Source organism: Vigna angularis, chromosome 2, assembly GCF_016808095.1.
Source record: "Vigna angularis cultivar LongXiaoDou No.4 chromosome 2, ASM1680809v1, whole genome shotgun sequence".
NCBI classification, from domain to species: domain Eukaryota; kingdom Viridiplantae; phylum Streptophyta; class Magnoliopsida; order Fabales; family Fabaceae; genus Vigna; species Vigna angularis.
Genome location: NC_068971.1, coordinates 37,908,269 through 37,929,508, shown reverse-complemented (window position 1 = coordinate 37,929,508; position 21,240 = coordinate 37,908,269). Strand labels below are relative to the sequence as shown.

The window sequence follows — 21,240 nt, the reverse complement described above, 5'->3', positions numbered from 1 at the left end:
TATAATTCAATGATTCACATTAATGCATTCATTAGAATAACACAATTTATTAATATTTTAGATGGATAAGTAATTGGTATTATTAACATTTACACATAATATCTATCATCAAGTAGATATCTATTAAAAGTGAACTGAAATAGATTAATTTTAAGAAAACTGAAATACGAGATCTACGAGCTAACCTAGATAAAACATAATAAAAAAGTAGATTTAAAGGAAAAGGTATAAAAGTAGTCTAATTGGTTTGCAGTCCTAACCCTACCTCAACAACGAGTTATCTACGGTATGTGTTAAAAACCTAGGGATATTTATATGACTGAAAAGGAAAGAGACTAAAATTGAGAGATTGTTATGTACAAGATAAAAGATAAAAGCATGTGACATACTTATAAGGTCTCAGCAAACTGGGGGGCTTCCAAGTCAAGTTCTTGTCTCATGACACAGTTCATAAACCAATCGCAACTGAAAGTTCGGATCCCTTTCTTTGCGGCTACCATTGCTTCTTCCGTGTCTTCTTCGCCCGTCACAAAGATTGTTGTTGATGTTTCTTTTACTTTCTCCACTCTACTAATCACCTGATACAAAATTAAATTAAATCAACATTTTATAAATGCCCACACATGCAAAACCCTTCTTCTCTATACATTCAGAATTCGTCAGAATTTTATACTATTATTATCAAAGTCCTACATTTTCGAAAAATGCTGGACTAATATTTCAAAGGGAAACATTACGGGTAGAAAGAACTGCAAGAAAACATAAGTAAACTGTGTGCCATGACCTCGATTAAGAAACTTGGAAGCTAATTTCTGAAACTAAATTTACTGAATTAATTTTATCAAGAAGCCTTTTGAAACTACCGAAGGTGGAAAATATTCTCTACAGTTGCCTCCAAATTAGAAGCCTGAAATGTAACGTACACTATCATGTACGAAAGATAGACATTTTTAAAAGCTTGGATACCATGTGACCATAATTTATTGTTTTAGATGTTTCACGCTTTAAACATGTCGAAATGATAAGAAATAACACATGCAGCATTGTTTAAGGTCTGCTTAAATTTAGGTTTCATTAGAAAATAATCGGACTTACATTACCACCTGCGGACATGACAATTGCAGACAATATTTTAGCGGGAGTTTGAACATGAGCTGCAATACATATATTATATCCCTTGAACAATGTATGAGAGCTAGCTTTTGCCCGTAAAACTGCACTTTTTAAATCACATTTGTACTTCAGCGAATAATCCGTATCGTTCAGTATGTGAGGCAATTCATCTGCAGATTCAATTTTAAAAATTAGTGAGTATGCTATCTGAATAATAATAATAATAATAATAATAATAATAATTGGATATAAACAAAAAAAATTTATCCAGTTTACCAACAAATCTGCCTTCACGAAAACTTTCTTTTAACCAACTTGATGAGATCACCCAAGCACTGTGTAGTCAACAATAATTCCTTGTCATAAATAATCATCACGAGTAATACATAGAAAAAAAATGCAGTAGACATGTTGATGAATAATATGAACAAATTCATAACCACATTATAAAAACATCTTTTACATATTTAAATATAATTCTCTTTTAGGCTATACCATTTTTTCAATAGCTCAATTTGATTAGAAGCTGTTTCGAACACAATTCCAGAAATTTATTCACAAATCAAGATGCCAAGATTTCAACTAGGTTCATATTAAAACTATATCTCTCAACTTAAAATTTCAGTATGACACTAAGCAAGTTAGCATTTGAAAGTATTATTTTGAACCTACCCTGAACAAAGGGCGGTACAGAAATTCAGAGTTTTTCTCACTTTTCCTGTGACAACGTGTGTGGTCATACTTCCACAAGTGGATACAGTTCCACCAAGGTCTTCAATCACCTATGCATAGAAGAAATGTTTAACAGTGTTAACTTAAAAATAACATCCAGAACTCATCGTGTTAGTTAATTTCCAGGTTCTATCCTGTTACAAGAAAAAATTAGAAAGCTTAAAATTAGACCCTTTTTCGATCGTGGAGAAGAGAATGGCAATACAGTCGAAAAGAAGAGCCCACAAGGGCAGTTAAAAAAATGTTACTCTTCAATTTATCAAAACATCTATAAAATGCTTGGGTAATTAAACATACCTTTGTAAGCTGTGTTTTCTTAGCATCATCAGCGATATTCATCAACATAATTCTAAAGCATTGTTTAGTAGACGGAGGTTCCATGTTGATAGGAGCTTCTAAATGTAAATAATTATCGACACATTTTTCAGAACCATCTCTAATCGAAGGATCGTAGAGGGCCTCTACAAAACAGGGATTGGACTCATCAGTCTCTAAGATAAAACCGCAGCTAGAACCTGATTGATTGTCAACCAGCTGGCTCCCTTTCACTCTTTTTGACTTCAATGAGGATAAAGAGGCTTCCCAGGTCCTCTTTGCACCTTTTGTAGATTGAGAACAATAATTCACATTAGCACCAACTCCATGCTGTGAACTTTCCGAACCAGTGGCCTGTCTATCATCGTTTACTTGGGCAAATGGAGCAATACTACTACAGAATTTCTTGGGGTTACGACTGTCAGATCCTGTTCATAGAATAAGAGGTTACAACAAAAAATACATAAAAACATTAAATAGCCCCCATATAAGATATTATGTTTACTACCTTTTTTCATACACAAAGGAAATCATTTAAATTATAAATTATATATTCACATGTAGAAATATGGGATACTAATATATGCACTACCACTCAGTTTGTCATATTCTGCGGAAGATTCATCTTTCACCAAAGATTTATGTTGACTTTTACATGTTGTTCTACGGAAACATTTATCAAGAAACTTCAAATCTGCGTGTAACTTACCTGAAATCTTCAGCTGCTCATCTTCAGCAATGGCAGGTGTAAAGGAATTCTGATGAAACTGTGAAGGGAGACACTTCGTAGTGTTATCCTCATCGGCTAAGCATTCTTTCATTACGTGGCAAACCATGAGAGTTGAACCACCAAGAAAGCATAATGATTTCTGAATATCAGCTTTTACAGGTAACCTGCGGGCTCTTCCTTTGGTATCCACCTGTGCTATTTCTACAAAACCCTGTAGTTGCAATACAAAATATGAAACATCATAACATCAGAGAACTAAGGGAGCATCTTTTACAGGACCACTAGGATGATCGCATATCAATAAAGTATTCTAGGCTCAGAAATGAAATATCAACCTTTTATAGAATAAACCAAAAATGACAGTATGATCTGCTCAAGCTTCCAGGGAAGTCTTATTTATAAATTACCTGTTTAAGCCAAAACCCTTCTGATTCTTTGTCTCCCCAGCATAAAATAGAACGAATGCCAACACTTTGAAGTCTTTTCCGTAGCTCCAGAACCAATAAATGACCAAAACCCTGCAGGACATTAACCAACGAATAAGATAGAAACCTTAATTGAACCATTTTACAACGAGCACACATGTAAACACAGACAACAGATGACATGAGAAAGAGAATTAGGAGAAGGCTTATCATGCATTATAAGTTACCAAGATCAAAACAATTATACACATAAATGAGAAGAAACAACATCCAAACACAGTATATCATTTGACACCCAAAGAAGAATTACCTTATATTAACATTAAAATTCGGGTAACTTCCAAAACAGCTAATACCTATAAACTAAATGACCGTGTAAATTTTCACTATTTAATTTCATTGTCTACTGAAGATTATTGTAAGATAAAAAGGAGAAAATCAAGCATATTACAATTGGAGCTAAACCAGAAGCTTTATTTAGTCTTGTAATCAATACCATATAAATGTTTTATGTGATTAATCATTGCAAGTTTATTTCTTAAAGTTGACTCCAAATGAGACATTTTCATAAGGGAATAAAGAAGAAAAATGTAAAATGTAGGAAAGACCTTTCGTTGATGGATTGCATTGACAGCTGCAAGTGGGACCTCTGCAAATTCTGTATCTGCAGGGATGATTTGGTATGTGATTGCGGCTATAACCTGTCAAAATCAGTTAATCATAATTTAGGATGTAATAATGCATTACTACAATACTTCTGTAATTTCCACTGCTAAGCTTCGTTATATAGCTCACATTAGAAGATGGTAAGAAAAGTTTTAACCATTTTACTTCTATGTGTGGTGGTTTCTAAAGATGAAAAGGGAGAATTATTGGCAAAGATCGATCAGGGCAATCATTGAGACAGTGTCAACTTGTTTGTAGAACATTCCATGATTAAATATATTCTGTGATTTGATTACCAGTCCAACAGACTCCACTGAATCTCAGAGCTAAAACTGTCAGGTTTTCTCTTTAAGAAATATAGACATGATGTGCTATATCTTGTGCTCCAAAAGTACAGCATCTCAGGGCTAAGTTTTTTACATCACACTTTCTCTTTAAGAAATTGATACGTGTTTACTATAGTTTGTAAACGGTAAACATACTAAAGCAAATATCCAAAATTTTAATTTATAGGATATGATTATCGTCTGGCATGTCCGCTTAGAAATATAACACTGACAGAAAACGTGCTCCAATCTGTTACTTAGTTATCTAGCAAAAATATATATACCTTTCCTGAATTTCCAACACGAGTGGATTTTACCAGTAGGGTTCGATATTTCCTGCTAGACAAAACCTACTGTTAAAACAAGTTCACAATAATAAATAAAAGAAAAACTGTGAATATATATTCTGATTAAATCATTACAGACTTACAGTCAATGAACTAGAAGCAAGACAACCAAGGAAGCATTATGAACATGCAAGCAAAAGAAGCAAAATAAGAGGTTAATACCCATTAGTCACACATCTCTCAAGAAACTTGGATTGTTTTCCAGTATTTGCGGCATAATTCATTCCAGGTAGCTCTATCCTGTACATTTCTAATACTTCCTGCAAACCCATTTACAGGCACATTTCAGATAGGGAAAATAAGGAGGTTAATTTATTACCCAAAATTTATAAATTTTCAAAGTATTTAGAAAAGTGAATGAGTCGTGATATTTCATTCGAAATAATTTACAGGTTATTTATAGCGCGTTTGCCATGTCAGTTTTGGGAGAAAATTCATGTTTTTTAGTAGTTTTGTGGGAGTCAGCCGGATTCTGAAGGTATCCAAACGCACTGTTAGACTTCTCTTATGACATACTACATAATTATTTGGAAACGATTATGAAAATAAGAATGATGTTATACAAAACACTGTTCCAGTTAAGGAAAAGATTTGGCGAGCTATTATAGGAAAGAGTTTAAAAATAGCAATTAGCCTTCTGTGTTATACAAAGTCTATAAATATTCTTTTTATTTGTTTTAGGCTTTTTCATCTTTGAAAATTAGCTTTATTGTGACTGGGCTATCCAGTGTAAAAGGATGAAGTTCCTTTGTGTAAACTTGTTTCTATTTCGTGTCATCGATAAATTCAAGATTGAATCTTTTGTAGTATTCATTTCTTGATTACTTACTTACATGATCTGTCTACAAAGTGATATAAAATCAATCTTGTCACGTACAATATCACTACAACAAAGAGTGGACCCAAGTCCCAATGAGTCATGCACAGCACTCTCCAATTGTAGAAAGAACTGACACAAATGGTTGGATAATAAACACTTACGATTAGCAATTCATCCAATTAGACCCTAAATAGGCATGGAGACGAGATTGTTACCTGAAGGTAGGATTTACTAACAGAATCGGCATCTTTAGGATTAACCAGCACGAACTCATGCTCTATAAAATCATAACCCAAATAGCAAACATTGTAAACATGATACCGATTATTTACGAGTTACTATTAATTAAGGAAGATTAATGTAAAAACAAATCACGCGTAAATGTAGCATTATACCTTTATCACCGGATCTAAAATCCTCAGAAGCGTTCTCATGGTTTTCAACAACGGCAGCTTAAAGGATCATAAGTGAAAACCGTTAATAAATCGAACAAACACAAACGGCCTGCGTTTCATATTTTTTTAGCAATACCTGACACTTTGACCTTTCCGCTTCGCGGAAGCGAGATTACGACGGCGTTTGAGTCGGAGTTACAGGTGAAACGAGTGGCCTCGACAGTAACCTCGCAGTTACCTGCACAATGGAAAGGTGAGAATCGAAGTTGGCAATGAGCATTGAATCATGTTGTGAATTCTAGGGTTTGAAGAATCACCGATGGAGATTGGAGAAGAAGGTTTTCGTTTTGGCGCCATGCTCTCTTCCTGTTTTTGAGTTTTTGGTTTGGATTCGAAGAAATACAGAGAGGTGAGCCCATTTTATAGTCGAAGATGGAGGGACTCTGCGCGCCGAAAACGTGGTCAAATTGTAGGGGTATTTTTGTCAACAAGAAACTAAAAAGAAAATGTTCACTCTCCTTTTTAAATAGTAAATTCAAAAATTAACTGAGCAAATATTTAAGATAAAAATAGGAAATATTTCTTTTTGGAAATTTGCGCTTTTATTTGTACTCCTTCCTTTTATGTCTTCTTTTCTTTTGCAGGATCGACTTGGAGGTTTAAATGTTAACTTTTAGCAAACAAAACAAATAATTACTAAGCTAATTTAGTGGGATTTTAAAATTACTTTATTTTTTAGAAACTACTATGAGTATTTGTGTATGGCACGGAAAGCGTATTAATAATTTTTCACCTATGATTAATTTTAAATTATATTAACAAAAAGGAATAATATATTTTCATTTCGATTAAATTATTTTACTCTTACACTAAATATGTTTGTCTCTTTTACAAAATATTACTCTCACTATATCATTGTAGAAGCTAATGTCATCCATAAATAATTATAAACCGACAACACCTTCATCCTAATATAAAAATAAAGATAAACATTAAGACAATAACAATAATGATGATAATCTTGCCACACATTTATACGACTTCAGTCACAGCAATAAAACCTACTCAACAAAATGTAAGAGGATTTTGTGAGATGAAATTTTATAAATAAATATTTCTTTAATTTTAATCTTTTGTTATTTTTAAGTCAATTTCTATTTAATTTAAAAAAATTTTTTTATGATTCTTCAACATTATCTTTTATTTTTAATCATAGTTTTATTATTTTATATTTTATAAATAAAAATTTGATAAGAATTGAAGTGGGAGTTCAAGTCTTATAGCATATATTAAATAGAAATAATAATTCTCGCAATAATATAAGCCAATTAAAAGGTAATAATTTATTTAAATCATAAAAATCAGTTTTATTAAATTTTGACGTACTCAACGCTCTTGCCTTACCCTCTTCACTCTTCTCAGCAGTAGCGCTTGGGACAAACTTGTCTCACGCATTCCTCATAGCCATGGCTATGTTGTTGTCTACAAGTGTTGTTCCTTCTACCAAGCTTGTCATCTTCAACAACAGTACACAAGAGCGTGCACTTCCATGTTTTCGTCATTTCTCAGGCAAGTCCCTCGATTAATTAGTCAGTTCAATCCTTTTCGCTTTATCAGTCTACAATCGTTTTGATTTTTGTTTTTTCTTTTTCCACTGCCCCAATTGTGTTTTATGTGTGTCGAATGTAGATAATAGCAAGCACTTTGAGAAAGTGTCGTCCTTGATTGCTTTTGCGGTGAAGGGTGACTTCACTCACGCCAAAGCCACTAGGAGAGATAGTAGAAACCCATTGCTGAGTGAGGGGAGAGATGAAGATGAAGCTAGAGGACCCATTTGTCCTGGTTGTGGAGTCTTCATGCAAGATAAGGACCCTGACCTTCTAGGGTATTACCAACCAAAGACAGTGAAAGTGGAAGAGTTTTCAGAAGAGGATGATGATGTGTTTGACGATGATGATGTTGGTGATTATAAAGAAGAAGATGACGGTGAAGTGGGTTTTTTGAATGAAATTGAAATTAAGCTTGGAGAAGAGAGTAAGAGATTAACAGATGAGATTGACTGGGATTCTGATGACTGGGAAGCTAATTTACTGGGTGAAGATGATGAGAAGTTGGAATTGGATGGGTTTGAACCTGCTGGGGTTGGGTATGGTAACATTACTGAGGAGTACTTGGAAAAGGTAAAGAGGAAGAAGATATCCAAAGCTGAGAAGAAGAGGATGGCTAAGGAGGCTAACAGGGAGAAAGAAGAGGTCACTGTGTGTGCTCGGTGTCATTCCTTGAGAAACTATGGCCAGGTGAAGAACCAGACGGCGGAGAATTTGATACCTGATTTTGATTTTAATAGGTTGATTTCGACCCGGCTGATGAACCCTTCTGGAAGTGGCAGTGCTACTGTTGTTGTAATGGTTGTGGACTGTGTTGATTTTGACGGTTCATTCCCTAGGATTGCTGTGAAATCCTTGTTTCAAGCATTGGAAAGAATACAGGACAACTCCAAGCGGGCCAAGAAGCTGCCGAAGCTTGTTCTTGTGGCAACAAAGGTTGATCTACTTCCCTCCCAGGTTTCTCCTACGAGATTAGATAGATGGGTTCGAAACCGTTCAAGATCTGGAGGAGCACCTAAACTAAACGGGGTTTATTTGGTCAGTTCAAGGAAGGATTTAGGTGTAAGGAATTTGTTGTCCTTCGTGAAGGATTTGGCTGGTCCTCGTGGGAATGTGTGGGTGATTGGCGCTCAAAATGCAGGAAAATCTACTCTGATCAATGCTTTAGCAAAGAAACAAGGAGCTAAAGTTACCAAGCTGACAGAAGCTCCAATTCCTGGGACAACACTAGGGATCTTGAGAATTGCAGGAGTTTTGCCTGCTAAGACTAAGATGTTTGACACTCCCGGGCTCTTGCACCCATATTTAATGTCGATGAGATTGAATCGGGATGAGCAAAAGATGGTTGAGATCCGGAAGGAACTCCGGCCTAGGTCATATAGAATTAAGGCAAGTTACTTATCACTATTGCTGTTCTCTATCCTGGTTCTAAATTGTCAGGGGTTCTTTTGTTTTCTTGCCCAGATTTCAAATTCGCTTTGTGCATATTCATAAGACTTCGGAGCTAACAGATTACTTTAGTATTAAGTCTTCTACATAACAGTTATGGCCATTTTTTTTACCAGAAGATTCTGAATTATAAATATGCATACCGAGGCAAGAGTGCAAGGGTTTTATGTATATTTTGGAAAAGGAGTAAAGTTCTCACATGCTGCTTTTAATTTACAGGTAGGACAAGCAATACTCATTGGTGGCTTGACAAGACTTGACCTTGTTGGAGCCTCTGTTGAAACAATATATGTCACAGTTTGGGCATCACCAAATGTTTCTCTTCACATGGGGAAAATTGAAAATGCTGATGAGGTTTGGAGAAAACATGTTGGTATCAGGTTACAGGTAAACCTTCTCCTGTCCTCCTTCCTACCTAGACATGTTTCAAAATTATTTTACTGAAGAGTTTGAAATCTGTAGTTTGTCTTAGCTTGGCCATCTTTATTTCATTTTATTAATTTGCTCATGCTAATACCATCTTAAAATTTCAAGCAACCAGAGAGAAGATTCAATATATATACTTGCGAAGAAGGGTGTATGTTAATCTTGCCCCCAGTTAACCTTCTTTAGCAAAGAAGCTTTTTGCATCATGTCTGTAGGTTTTACTTAACTAGTGTATATACCTTGAGTCTAACAAGAAACACAACTTCTCATTTTTCCTTTGGGGGGCAGGGCTTGAGGAACGAAGATTGGGGAAATGTGCTTTTGCACCTATTTGTGAATTTTGAACATCATAATCAGTTTTTCCTGTACAATGTGGGCACAAGAAATGTTAGAATTGACTTTGTTTTGCTAATCAAACTATAATATTCCTATAGAAAACCAACTACTTACTGTGTATAAAATAAGAAGATCATATATGAATTAAATAAGCTTAAACTGTACGTAAACAACCAACCTCTGTCAAGTGCAATTTACGGAAAATAAAAATAATATCACACCTTGGCTAACGTTGTAAATAGATATTTGAATCTAAACGGGGTAAATGTTGTCTGGATGAGCGGGTTTGCTCTGGTAGATTTGCTTGAGCGATGATTGATATAATGGCTGACTGAAATGAGGCTAAATATGCTGATTTTGGTTATAAATTATTTGCTTCTCGAGTTAGAAACTATGAGAAATTTGTTTTTTCAGAATTCAAAACCATTTACTAAGGGTTGGGATCCATTTAAGTACTTGAGCAGTATTGAACTTCAAAGTGGGGAGCGCTGCTACTATTTGTTTCTGGGAAATATTTAGTGTTCCGATAATGGTCACCTTTTACTTTCTGGTTGATTTTTCTGTATGAAAGACTTGGTCTCACTGGTTGAAAAATAGAAGCCCTGGTCGCATTTTGAGTTTACTCAGCAAAAAATGCTGTCCTAAATGTGAATGCTTTCTGGTTGAAAAAGGGAATGTTGTAGTGTAAATGTTTTGAAGACAGGAATATTAGTATACCGTTGAAGTTCATTCAGTATTTTTAAACTTTTCTAAATTCTAAGTTATATTTTAGAAGTATCGGCAAGTAAGACCTGCCCAATGATATTAAGTAACTGTTATAGGGTTGCCATAACGAGGTGTTTTTCAACCACCTTCGCCATAGGCAATTTGTGAAGGGATATCCATGCCATTGGCACTGGTGTGTTTATGGCAGAATTGTGGCCTTGGGCGATGGTTCTGCCATTGATAACCTTGTGCCTATCGTATAAGCATTTATTTATCTTTGTTGTGGCCACCGCACAGTTTGCATTGGAGCTTTTGTAAGATGTCATAATCTCTATAAAAAAAATTGATTTAGGTTTACTTTTTTTATAAATTTATCATGTCCCATATTGTGTTTTTATGATCTTAGGTCTTGTTGGTCCTTATATGTGTTATAATTCTATAGAAGTTCCATATCATTAGTAGGGAAGCTTAGAAGTTTAGGAGCTTTTTGGTACAGATCAGTAAATTAAATTTCATATTTCCTACTGATGCCATAAATGTTTTTATTATTCTGAAAACCCTTGTGGACCCCAGGGTACTAGCCTATTACGCCTAAGAATAAATGTAATAAATTAGTTGTTACTGATTTAAATAGTTAAAAGCAGAAACTTCTCTGAATGTCGTTTCGAAAGTCTTCTATAATTTAAAACTTTGCGGAGGGTAACTCTGTTGTGTAGATTTTGGGATTTTAGATGTGCTTTATATGTATGTGTGTGTATTTGTTGTTTGGCATAAAACAAAATTGTCCTCTGTTCATCTTTCTTTGTAATGTTTTACTAATATGATGGTATTCTTATTCCAGCCTCCCATTGGTAATGACCGTGGTGCTGAATTAGGAACATGGCAAGAAAGAGAAGTAAAAGTGTGTGGAACTAGTTGGGATGTCAACAGCATTGACATAGCAATAGCAGGTTTAGGTTGGTTCTCATTGGGCCTCAAAGGCGAAGCAACCACGAAATTGTGGTCCTTTGATGGGGTTGAAGTAACTTTGAGAGAGCCTTTGGTGCTTGACCGGGCACCATTCCTTGAGAAGCCAGGATTTTGGTTACCTAAAGCCATCTCTGATGCTATTGGCAACCAAACCAGACGTGAAGCTCAAAGAAGGAAACAACTTGACAATGAGGATTCGGAATACGTGGGAGCAGGGGTAGGGGCTGAGTTATCGGCATGAAAAGAATTTTGCTTGATTTTCATTAAGGATGTACTGAACTGACGTGTTGCATAGGTAATAACATCTTTGCAACTAAAGCTTCTACATCCATTTCTAGCTAACTTGTTGGTGTGTGATAGCCCCCCATCAACAGATACACATAAATGCACTCCTCATTCAATAGGTGTCACGGCAGTTTAGAAGGTCATTGTGTAATTTTGACTGAGATAAGTCGCGTGACCTGCGTCTTTAATGTATATAATAAATTGGCAATTAGTGTTAGGAGGTAGTTTTTCAAATTTTCTGTATTGATTGTCTTCGCACCTAAAAGAGAAGTGTCGGAATATAATTCATTTATTCGTGACTGATTAATTACTCTTGGCCCTTGCTTTGTCATGTTTCATGAAGCTTACACGCATATCTCAGTAGCTTTTAATAGTACAATCAACTTTATCAAACTCTAAACCAAATAAACATTTTTAAAGTAATTCTTTATTTTTATATCGAAAATTAGGGTGCCAAATGCGGCGTCGAATCTGGCAACTGAGTTGGATGCGTCTATTTTATGTTGTTTTTCTTTATTTTAGTTTTCTAACACAAGAATGTGCCCATTTTAAAGTTCAGGTGTGAAAGTCATAAGAACAAATCTTTACAGAGAAGTCTTCTTTTGTTTTTTTTTTCTTTTTTTGTAATTTGAATACTTGCTTGTAGCAGCTTTTACAACATCAGTACATGAAACAGTCACATTTTTTTTTTCATCTTTCTCCTCTCCCTATTCACCCCATACATTGTGACAACATTCAGAGGACAGATTGAAAGTTGAAACTTAGACTATACAAGAGTTAAAGAAACTTGAAGCTATGGATAACATGGTACAATATTAGCTAAATGACCGCATACTATGGCCTCTTTGGTTGGTAGATGCGTTCAAAGGTTTCATCTCTAGCTCATGCACTTACTTTGGGTCCAGTTTCTTCAGAAGAAATTCATAAAAAGAAAAGTGAGTGAATGAACCAATCCCAAACAATAATGAATCATCAAGAAAAATCATATAATATGATAATAATAGCACTAAACTTGAATTTTGAATTCAACCCTTTGTTATTTACCTTTGGTTTCATAAGATTGAATGAAGTCTTCAAGCTGAGCGTCCAAAACAGCAAGATCTTCACCGGCATCAAGATCAAACGAATCCGGCAGCAAATCAACGACATCATTACCATCAAACTCATCCTCCTCACCATAATAGGCTCCATCCTCCTGTTGCTGGCTTAGCCAGAAGTCATGGTACCATGTGAATGTCGTCACCAGCTGCCACCATTCTGGAGAAAAATCCTCCACTTGGCGGAACGCAGCGGGAATGTAAAGCGGGGCATTAGGGTTCAGTGTTGATCTTCCTCCAGATACTAGTGCCATCTTCCTCAATTTGTTTCAACGATTCTGATCCTTGTTCTGCGTCTGCACCACAACCAAAAGAACAAAAAACAAGACTCGTAAACAACCCACCAAACACCAAATTAACAAACAAGTTTTCGATTATGAGCATGGACCTTCACCAAATTCCACGTTTAATCCTTTAGGAAAAAAAAATTCGAAAATCTATATAGGGAGTTATTATCATGATTGATTCCATCAACTTCACAAATATCTGAAAACTTGTGAAAAAAATTTGGTTTAGGAATCGCAAATTCGAAACTCTTGTTTTCCCCGATGGAACAACATGAAACGATCACACAAAAGAAAACGAAAAGAAGGTCAGATCTCAGGTGAAAAATCCAAAACAATCTCAGTATTGACTCCTTCGAAGAAAAGAACCGCTAATCGCTACGTAATAAAATAAAATAATTGAAAAAGTAACATCAGCAAAGAAAAAAAGGGGGAAAGAAGGGGGGAAAAACCATTGTCTGACTGAAATTTCAAAACCTAGAAGTTTCAAACAAGAAAGAATCAAACATTGGTCCCCAAGTATCAATCAAGCAAAACATCGAACAATTAATCAATTTCTCACAATTTACAAAGAACCAAACCGATCGCTGGAAATTTTTCCTTTTTTTCTCCCTCCGCGTTCCCCAAAACACAAAGAGAAAGCAACGAAGAACACAACGAAACCTCGTCTGAACAAAATCCTCGAAACCAAGAAGAGATCGCAAAGAGAGAGAGATGAGAATTACCTGAGAAATTTCGTAATCGACGAGCGAGCGAGCGAGCGAGCGAGAGTCACGCGTCGAGGAGAGTCGCGAGGGCGCAATATAGAGGGGGCGAAAGGATCACTCCGAAGCTAGGGTTCGGGAGAAAATGGGGCCCACCGAGATAGGTTCGGTGAACGCACCGTCCCGAGTGCGTCTTGGTTCGGACGCAACGTTGCTGAGGTCAATGTCAAGTGTGCGCGTATTCCTGCCCGTGTTTGTTGACCCTAACGCGTATTTATTACGGTTCTCACCGTTTCAATGTTTTCCGTTTCGTTTCTACTTTTACGGTTCCTAATTTTTTACCGTTAGTAATTGTGTCCTAACCATTCAAAATTTTAGCCAACAAGGTCAAAGGACTTGGACGATGACGCTGTCTTAATTTCTCTTAACTTCCTTCTTACGTAAATAACCTTTTTTTTTAATACTTACAATTCCAATTGTAATTACCCTTTTGGATTTAACTTTCCTCACCACCCCAAATCTTAGCACTAACTCCAAAGTTATGGAAACGACTAAATATAATTCTTATAATAGATAGATGTAAGTTATTAAAGGACATGGAGAATATTATAATACATAGTTACATGACCATTTAATTTTATTATTATTGTCAAAATGTATGGAGAGTTTTCTTTTAGACGTAAGACTACAATAATAATAATTTCTCTTCAAAACCCCTATATGACAAGAATAATTTAATGGGCTATGAAAAAAAAATCTTATAATAGGATATGATAAATAAGTTATTTTATAATTGAATTTGATTGTTAGGATTGCTTGAAGTCAATAAATCTCATCCATTAGAAAACTTTCAAAAGCATATGAATGTCATGGAAGAATGTTGCTATTTTAAAGATAGTGTGAAAGAATCTAAAAGTTAGTACGTGATTTAAAATTGACCAAAGGCATTTTGGAACTAATAAGAAGAATTTTGAAGTCGTAGGTGTAAGACATGAATTTTATAAAATAAAGTTTGATATAGGGTATGATTAAGAAAGTGTTATTGGTTGATGTTCCATGAATTGAGTTAGTATAGTTTAAAACTTATCAAAGTCGACACCTCTACTTAAGATACCAATATGAATAACAACAAGATCAGCAGTGGACCCTCTCTCTTATTTTAATTATTAGATTATATAAAAAATATTTAAATATTTATCATCTAATTCTACTTATGAAAGTCATTTTTTAAGTTATATTCTTTTTCTTATGAAAACACAAAATTTAATAATTCTAATTATTATGAATAATATTATAATTGTGTGACTATTTTTTCATATATTGTTGCTAATCTAAATACTTGATTGGTTGATTATATATGATATATTAAATAATTAAAAAAATGAATAATTTTGAGTGACAACTTTTTCATAGGTACAAATCTTTAGGTAATTAACAAATAAATTACTTATTATTTATTGAAAATTAAATTCATGTTGATAATTATTTACCTGACTGAGTTCATAAAAAAAATGAAATTTTCATACATTTTTACAACGTAAGATAATTATTTGTAATTGATAGTATATTTGAAGTGTTAAAGGAAACTAATTGTAACTACAAAACCTTTGTCAATATATCAGTGTTTTTCAATTTTAACATGTTTAGCCACGTCATATTATGATATAGGTGTTTAAGACTAATTTATTATCACAGTATAATGATATATGAATGTAAATATTTATTTAAGTTAATATATGATATATTTTTTATCTAGAGTCCTTCACACACGAACTTAAGATCTCAAATTTTAGTCTCATGCGATAGAAATTTTTTTATCCAGAGTCCTTCACACACACTTGATATGCATGGTCTAAAAAAAAACATATAGTACATAAAGATAGTTCTTTTTAAAAAACAAAAAAACAAAAGAAAACATGGATAGTTTGCATTATATATGTCTTTAAGGTCAATGCGTCTTATTTCAGCTTGGCTTTGTGCATTACATCATTTATTCAATGCAAATTTAATATAAAAGTAAGAAGAATAATTATTTAATTAGATCTTGCTTCTTAATTTGGTTTTCAAAAGGATTACCGTGAATAAAGTCTTATGAGATGAGATTTATATTTGTAAGAATCTAAAATAATTTTGGGTAAAAATTTTGTTTTGTTCTCTTTAAGGTGCCCCATATTGAGGAAGGTGGATGTTAATAGTTTTGGTACCTATAAAGAACTCTTTGTGCCACTTGAAAATATGTTTAGTTGTTTTACAATCAGTAAGTTCCTTTATACTTATTATCCCATTTCAGCCTTCTTTTTGTGTCTTGTGACTTTATCTCATTCATATCAACAAATATTCAAATAATCATACTAAAAAATAACTAAAGAAAATGGTTCTGATATAACTAATTTCAATTGAAAAGGATAATATGATGGAATTGGTTTTTTAAAAATTAAAATGATTTTTGTGCCACATATTCTAATGATGTTTTTATTTATAAGATCAGGTCAATGTGGCGCTTGCGGAGTTTCTTCTGATAGAGAAAAATTAAGTGAAAGTCAATTGATGGATCTTTTTCATGGTTCAAAATATGTTATTACTTATAAAAATAATGATGGATATTAGATACCACTTAGTGATGTTCCCTAAAAATAAGTGCAATTTCATTATTAATAAAGGATGACAATGAAATCATTGAAGTTAAGAAAGATTAGTATTTTTATCTTATTAGTAAATGTTTATTATAGGTTAATATGTTATGCTTGCATATTGCCTTATAAAACTATGTCATTGTTCATGCTGATTTGAATCTTTACATTTCATTTTAATGCTTATATGTTGCCTTATAAAACAACATTGGGCTCTGAGTTCAACAATGAAGTCATGATATGTACTAGCCTCTAAACTATTTAAACTACACTTTTGATAGAATTGTGCCATGTACAAAGTTATGTTTGACTACCAACATGTTAAAAAGAGAGACTTATTTGACAAATTTATTGACAACATGTTGGAAATCTATATTTGTTAACTCTTTCATTTATTGTTTTTTGTTTCCCTACTTCATTTATTTTTATGTATTTCGAAATATGGTTTTGATAATAATTTTTAATTGATATACTAAAGTAATTAGCCTTCTTTTTATTACTTTGGCCTTTTTCATATTCTTCCTAATATTTGATGTTTTTTATAAACAATTTTTTGCTTCGAGCCTTTAATATGATTTGAGACTCTTATATTCATAAGTTAATTCAGGAGTTATTTGATTCTCATTAACCCTGGCGTAATAATTAATGAGTCTTCACGATTTTGGGTTAGAATTTGATATGCATTCCTATTTCTCTTTTATTTTCTCTTTTCGTTCCATTATGCTGGTGTTTTTAAAACTATCTAAGTGTTGTGTCTGTGTTGTTTGTTGAAATGTTGCATGATGATTGTGATTTAATATGTGAATTTGTAATAAAAGGTTTTTATATTTTTTTATGAAATTATGAAATCTCAAGGCATTGGAGTTTTTCATTTATTTTTTATTCTAACAACTAGTTTGAATAGTATTTATGTGAAATCTCATTGTGATATTTATAAATTAGTATGTTTATGTACTTGAATTCTCTCGTGTAAAAATAATTTACCCATCTTACTCTAAATTGTTATAGTTGTCACACAATTGTTTTTAGATATAACGCTCAAATAAGAAGGAATGAACAAAAATTAAATAAGTTATACAAAAATTGAACCAATAAAGAACATTTTTTGTAGGAAGTTGTCTTTTTTAACCATACATAGAGTGCTTGAAGATACAAAGGTTGTCTATAGGTGGATTGATAAACAACATTTTTTTGTAAAAAGAGTTATCTTTCTGAAGAATACATAGAGAGCAATTTTGTTCGCAAACATTGTCTATAAAATGTCATTAGATAGCACTTTCTTTATAAACACTCTCTCTTAATAGACATCTCTCCAATAGATAGCAACTAAAAACACTATCTATTAGTAAAAAAAAAACACTCTCTATTAAACATTTTGTCGTAGTGTATGTAGAATTCTGTGTAACCTGTTTTATGATAGTTAAAAGCTTAGAAATTGATCAATATGCTATTGAGAATGTCCATTTGTGTTTTAATTCGAGTAATATGACCCTGGTTTAGCTAAAAAACGCAAGCTTTGTGATCATTAAAATGTTTAAAACACTAAGAATCAACTCAAAGAGTGTTAAATTACACAAATAAAGCTCAAAAGAGGAAGTGTTAATTTATTGATATCGTAGGGCATTAATGATAATGTTGGACGTCGCTAAGATAATGACTTCTCTAAGTTGGTTGTCATTGAGTGAGAGTTCTTCTCGTTAGGTGACATCAAAGTGATTTATGTTTCAAAATTGTTTGTATTACTTAGTTTGTCAATACTACATTTTTTACTTGTTATATGATAAATATTTTGTGTATTACTTTTTTTATTTGTGAGTTTGTTTCATATGTTTGCGTTTTTGTTTTTTTACAATAATTACCTTATCGATGTAAGTATATGAAAATACAGGTTTAAAGTTTTATTTAAGAGATAATGAACCAAATTTTTAAGTTGTGGGACAATATTTGATCTTGTTAGGTTTAATTTTGGAACAAAACCATAATTTAGAAGCTTGTGATGTACATGTCTTATATTGTTATAGTTATATCTATTGGATGATTGTTTTGATATAAAATATATTTTGGATAAGTTATTTTCTAAATATTTTATTTTAGTAGTATTATATTATTAAAATGAGATGTTACAAGTATTTGTTTTCTTTAAATAATTGTTTTTAAATAAATATATATACATATATATATATATATATATATATATATATATATAAAAGTAAGTTTATATTTCATATGACAAAGATTATTTGTATAATTATTATGTAATTTTATCACGAACTTAATATATATTTTAAGCAATTTCCTTTTTATGATAAGTTATCTTTCTTGCAGATATTTTTGAAATTCTATTTAAGTTTATTGCATGCTGTTAGCTTCACTTTATTTTAATTTTTTTATCTATACTTCATATTTTAATTTCTAGGTAATACGATACTTGCCATTCAATTTTTATATTAAGTTTTATATGAAAACATCTAAAAAAAATTACATTTATTGTTTGGTTGCCTCCACAATAGTTTATAAGTTTAGTTCATTTGATTATCATATTTTTGTTATAATGGATAAATTTTACGTTGTTACATATTTCATATTATATTTACGGAGATTTGTATTACGAATACATACTTATTATATTAGAAAAATTGGAAGGGTCTTCCGAAAAAAATTATTAGAAAAACGTATAAAACACACCATTAATGAACACGAGTTTAAAAGTAATTAACACAATCTCAATTTAAAAAATTGAAGGTGATATATTTTCCATCGAATTCCTAACACATGTTTATCTTTAATTTTTGAGACTAATCTAAATATATTTTAATTAAAAATTATATTTAAATGGATGAACTTAAATTTTTTGAACATGATTGCTTCTTTGGGGCTTTTTTTAAAGAGAGATGGCATGTGGTGGATGGTTATGAAAAAGCATTTGAGTTATTGGCATGTTGAGCAATTCCTTCACTTAATTAATAATTCCATGTACGATGATGTGGCAGCAACATGGAAACATGGATGTAAAATGTGCCAATAATTAGTTTAGTGCACATGGCTTGCTTCATTTCCCCAAATCAAAGATTGGTTAGATATTCATAAAAGCAATTCCACACCACTAAAACATGGTCCACCAAACTTCTATGCATAAATCATTATCATTCTTCTCTCAATTATCTCATATTTAAAAAATAAATAAATAAATTATGCAACTATTCTTCAAGCCATGCCATGTGGTTCAATTATTAACTTTCATTTAAATAAAGAAATAAAGTTGCTTTCTTGAGATGTGCTAATAATAGTAGTTTCTTTTGTAGATAGAGAAATCACATAGGGTTTTGTTCAAAGTATTATCATTATCATAATATACATTCCAAACATAATTAATATGCATTGTTTTCGATTAGTTTTAAAATTTAATTACATTTTAAATGTCTTATAAATTTTATTAAATTTATAAAAAAATGTTGTTTTATTAAGTTTTTAAATTATTTTTAGCTTTTGTCTAAATACTTTGTTGTTTAACCAACATGACTGTTGTTTTTGGTTTTTCGTCTTTATTACACTGATTAATTCGATTATTTGTTTTTTTTATTGTTCTTCAATTTGCTCTTAAAAAAGGAAGAAACAAATTTACAAATAAATTAGAAATTGAAAGATGAAGGTAATGATCGTATGATTTCACTTTACACAAAATCAAATGATAAAGTCTTTACATGAAAAAAAAACATATTTTAAATATTCACTATACTGCCATTTTACACATTTAATTAAAAATATCTAAATTTATAAAGTTTTTAAAATTTAGTTAAGTTTTTATTTCAAAAAAAAATGTTAGAGTTTAGGAAAAAGGTCTTCCAACCGGTAAAAATGTATTAGTTAAACTCATAATGGTTTATTAATATACTTTCAGTTCTTTTTAAGAAGTATTTGAGTAATTTATATTAGAAGATTTGTTCAGCGTATTAAAATAGTTTTATATAAAATGAAAATGCATTAGCAAATATCATCGATAAAAAAAAATTAATATAATTTGTTTTACTGTTTTATGTCCCATTTTAACATAAAATAAAATGGTATCTCAATGTCTTTTTATTCAGTGGTATTCTTTTTTATCATAAGAATATTTTAATTTAAATTGCTTAATTATATCTTCAGTAAACAAGTACAAGCAAGTTTAATCTAGAAAGTTTAATTTGAATATCATAAGATTGATAATTGATTAAAAATATATTTTATAATAAATATCATCATAGTCAAAATCAAAATTTAACTCGTAAAATTGTAAAAATATATAGTTTTACATAATAATTTTGATTTAGATCTCATGTATAATCATCACAGGACGAAATTATTAACAAAATCGTAAAACTAAAGGAACTGTTTTTTTTTATAAATTATTTGTTGTATCACTTGCTCACCTTTTAAGTGAATGAATTGAGTTAATATCCTACTTAATATCCTACCTAATTAGATTTCAATTGATTTTCGTGTAAGAATTTCAATCTCATTAGTCAAATATTAAATATCAATGAGCAGAATTTTATTTATGAACTCATTAAAAATATTTCATTTAATTTTACAATGCACGTATTTAATTGACCTTCGTGATTATGTTTGAGGTACATATTTGTGGTGGACCATTTTTCTTTCTACAAAATATTATTTTTCTTGTCTCTTTTTGTATGACACGCGTGGTCCCTTTAGCCTTATATATGACATTTTTTTACTATTTTCCCTTCCTTCTCACTTGCTTAACTTGATTGTGTAGTAGTGAAATTAATTGAGAATATTGGAATATAAAACAGAATGAATATGTGTTGGGTTCGTGCAAGTCTAATGATTACGATGTAATTGAGAATTATAATTGTTTAGGGTTGAAATAGTAGGAAAT

General features: G+C 31.9%; 3 protein-coding genes across 6 annotated transcripts; 1 reads left to right on the top strand and 2 right to left on the bottom strand.

Annotated features, from left to right (window-relative positions):
- Positions 1–190: 190 nt before the first annotated feature.
- On the bottom strand, positions 191–9,840 carry LOC108321219 (uncharacterized). 4 transcript variants are annotated; one of them, XM_017552908.2, is made up of 15 exons: positions 9,591–9,840; positions 6,187–6,312; positions 6,006–6,107; positions 5,870–5,926; positions 5,690–5,751; positions 4,817–4,914; positions 4,592–4,646; positions 3,924–4,016; positions 3,298–3,408; positions 2,870–3,101; positions 2,143–2,588; positions 1,786–1,895; positions 1,390–1,448; positions 1,096–1,283; positions 191–578 (listed from the first exon to the last, which is right to left on the bottom strand). In XM_017552908.2, the coding sequence occupies exons 2-15, from the start codon at positions 6,224–6,226 to the stop codon at positions 390–392; spliced, it is 1,842 nt and encodes a 613-aa protein (XP_017408397.1). In that variant the 5' UTR covers positions 6,227–6,312; positions 9,591–9,840; the 3' UTR covers positions 191–389. The 4 variants fall into 4 exon arrangements, with proteins under 4 accessions (XP_017408397.1, XP_017408398.1, XP_052728223.1 ...); XM_017552909.2 differs by having other exon boundaries at positions 4,592–4,643; positions 9,591–9,838; XM_052872263.1 differs by lacking the exon at positions 9,591–9,840 and adding an exon at positions 7,274–7,411.
- LOC108321225 (GTP-binding protein BRASSINAZOLE INSENSITIVE PALE GREEN 2, chloroplastic) lies at positions 7,305–11,953 on the top strand. Its single transcript, XM_017552918.2, has 4 exons — positions 7,305–7,438; positions 7,559–8,865; positions 9,145–9,312; positions 11,234–11,953. The coding sequence occupies exons 1-4, from the start codon at positions 7,336–7,338 to the stop codon at positions 11,600–11,602; spliced, it is 1,947 nt and encodes a 648-aa protein (XP_017408407.1). The 5' UTR covers positions 7,305–7,335; the 3' UTR covers positions 11,603–11,953.
- Positions 11,954–12,229: 276 nt separating this feature from the next.
- On the bottom strand, positions 12,230–13,980 carry LOC108321226 (protein EARLY RESPONSIVE TO DEHYDRATION 15). The gene is made up of 3 exons (XM_017552919.2): positions 13,753–13,980; positions 12,691–13,039; positions 12,230–12,554 (listed from the first exon to the last, which is right to left on the bottom strand). The coding sequence occupies exons 2-3, from the start codon at positions 12,995–12,997 to the stop codon at positions 12,529–12,531; spliced, it is 333 nt and encodes a 110-aa protein (XP_017408408.1). The 5' UTR covers positions 12,998–13,039; positions 13,753–13,980; the 3' UTR covers positions 12,230–12,528.
- Positions 13,981–21,240: the final 7,260 nt, after the last annotated feature.

Excerpts from the sequence above, each read along its gene's own strand:
- LOC108321219 (XM_017552908.2), bottom strand. The coding sequence starts at position 6,226 with ATGGCGCCAAAACGAAAACCTTCTTCTCCAATCTCCATCG. Across the intron at positions 5,752-5,869 it reads TTTTAGATCCGGTGATAAAG|AGCATGAGTTCGTGCTGGTT; the intron begins GTATAATGCTAC and ends ATGATTTTATAG. Across the intron at positions 4,647-4,816 it reads GAGAGATGTGTGACTAATGG|CAGGAAATATCGAACCCTAC; the intron begins GTATTAACCTCT and ends GGTTTTGTCTAG.
- LOC108321225 (XM_017552918.2), top strand. The coding sequence starts at position 7,336 with ATGGCTATGTTGTTGTCTACAAGTGTTGTTCCTTCTACCAAGCTTGTC. Across the intron at positions 7,439-7,558 it reads ATGTTTTCGTCATTTCTCAG|ATAATAGCAAGCACTTTGAG; the intron begins GCAAGTCCCTCG and ends TGTCGAATGTAG. Across the intron at positions 8,866-9,144 it reads CTAGGTCATATAGAATTAAG|GTAGGACAAGCAATACTCAT; the intron begins GCAAGTTACTTA and ends TTTAATTTACAG.
- LOC108321226 (XM_017552919.2), bottom strand. The coding sequence starts at position 12,997 with ATGGCACTAGTATCTGGAGGAAGATCAACACTGAACCCTAATGCCCCG. Across the intron at positions 12,555-12,690 it reads TCAATCTTATGAAACCAAAG|AAACTGGACCCAAAGTAAGT; the intron begins GTAAATAACAAA and ends TTTCTTCTGAAG.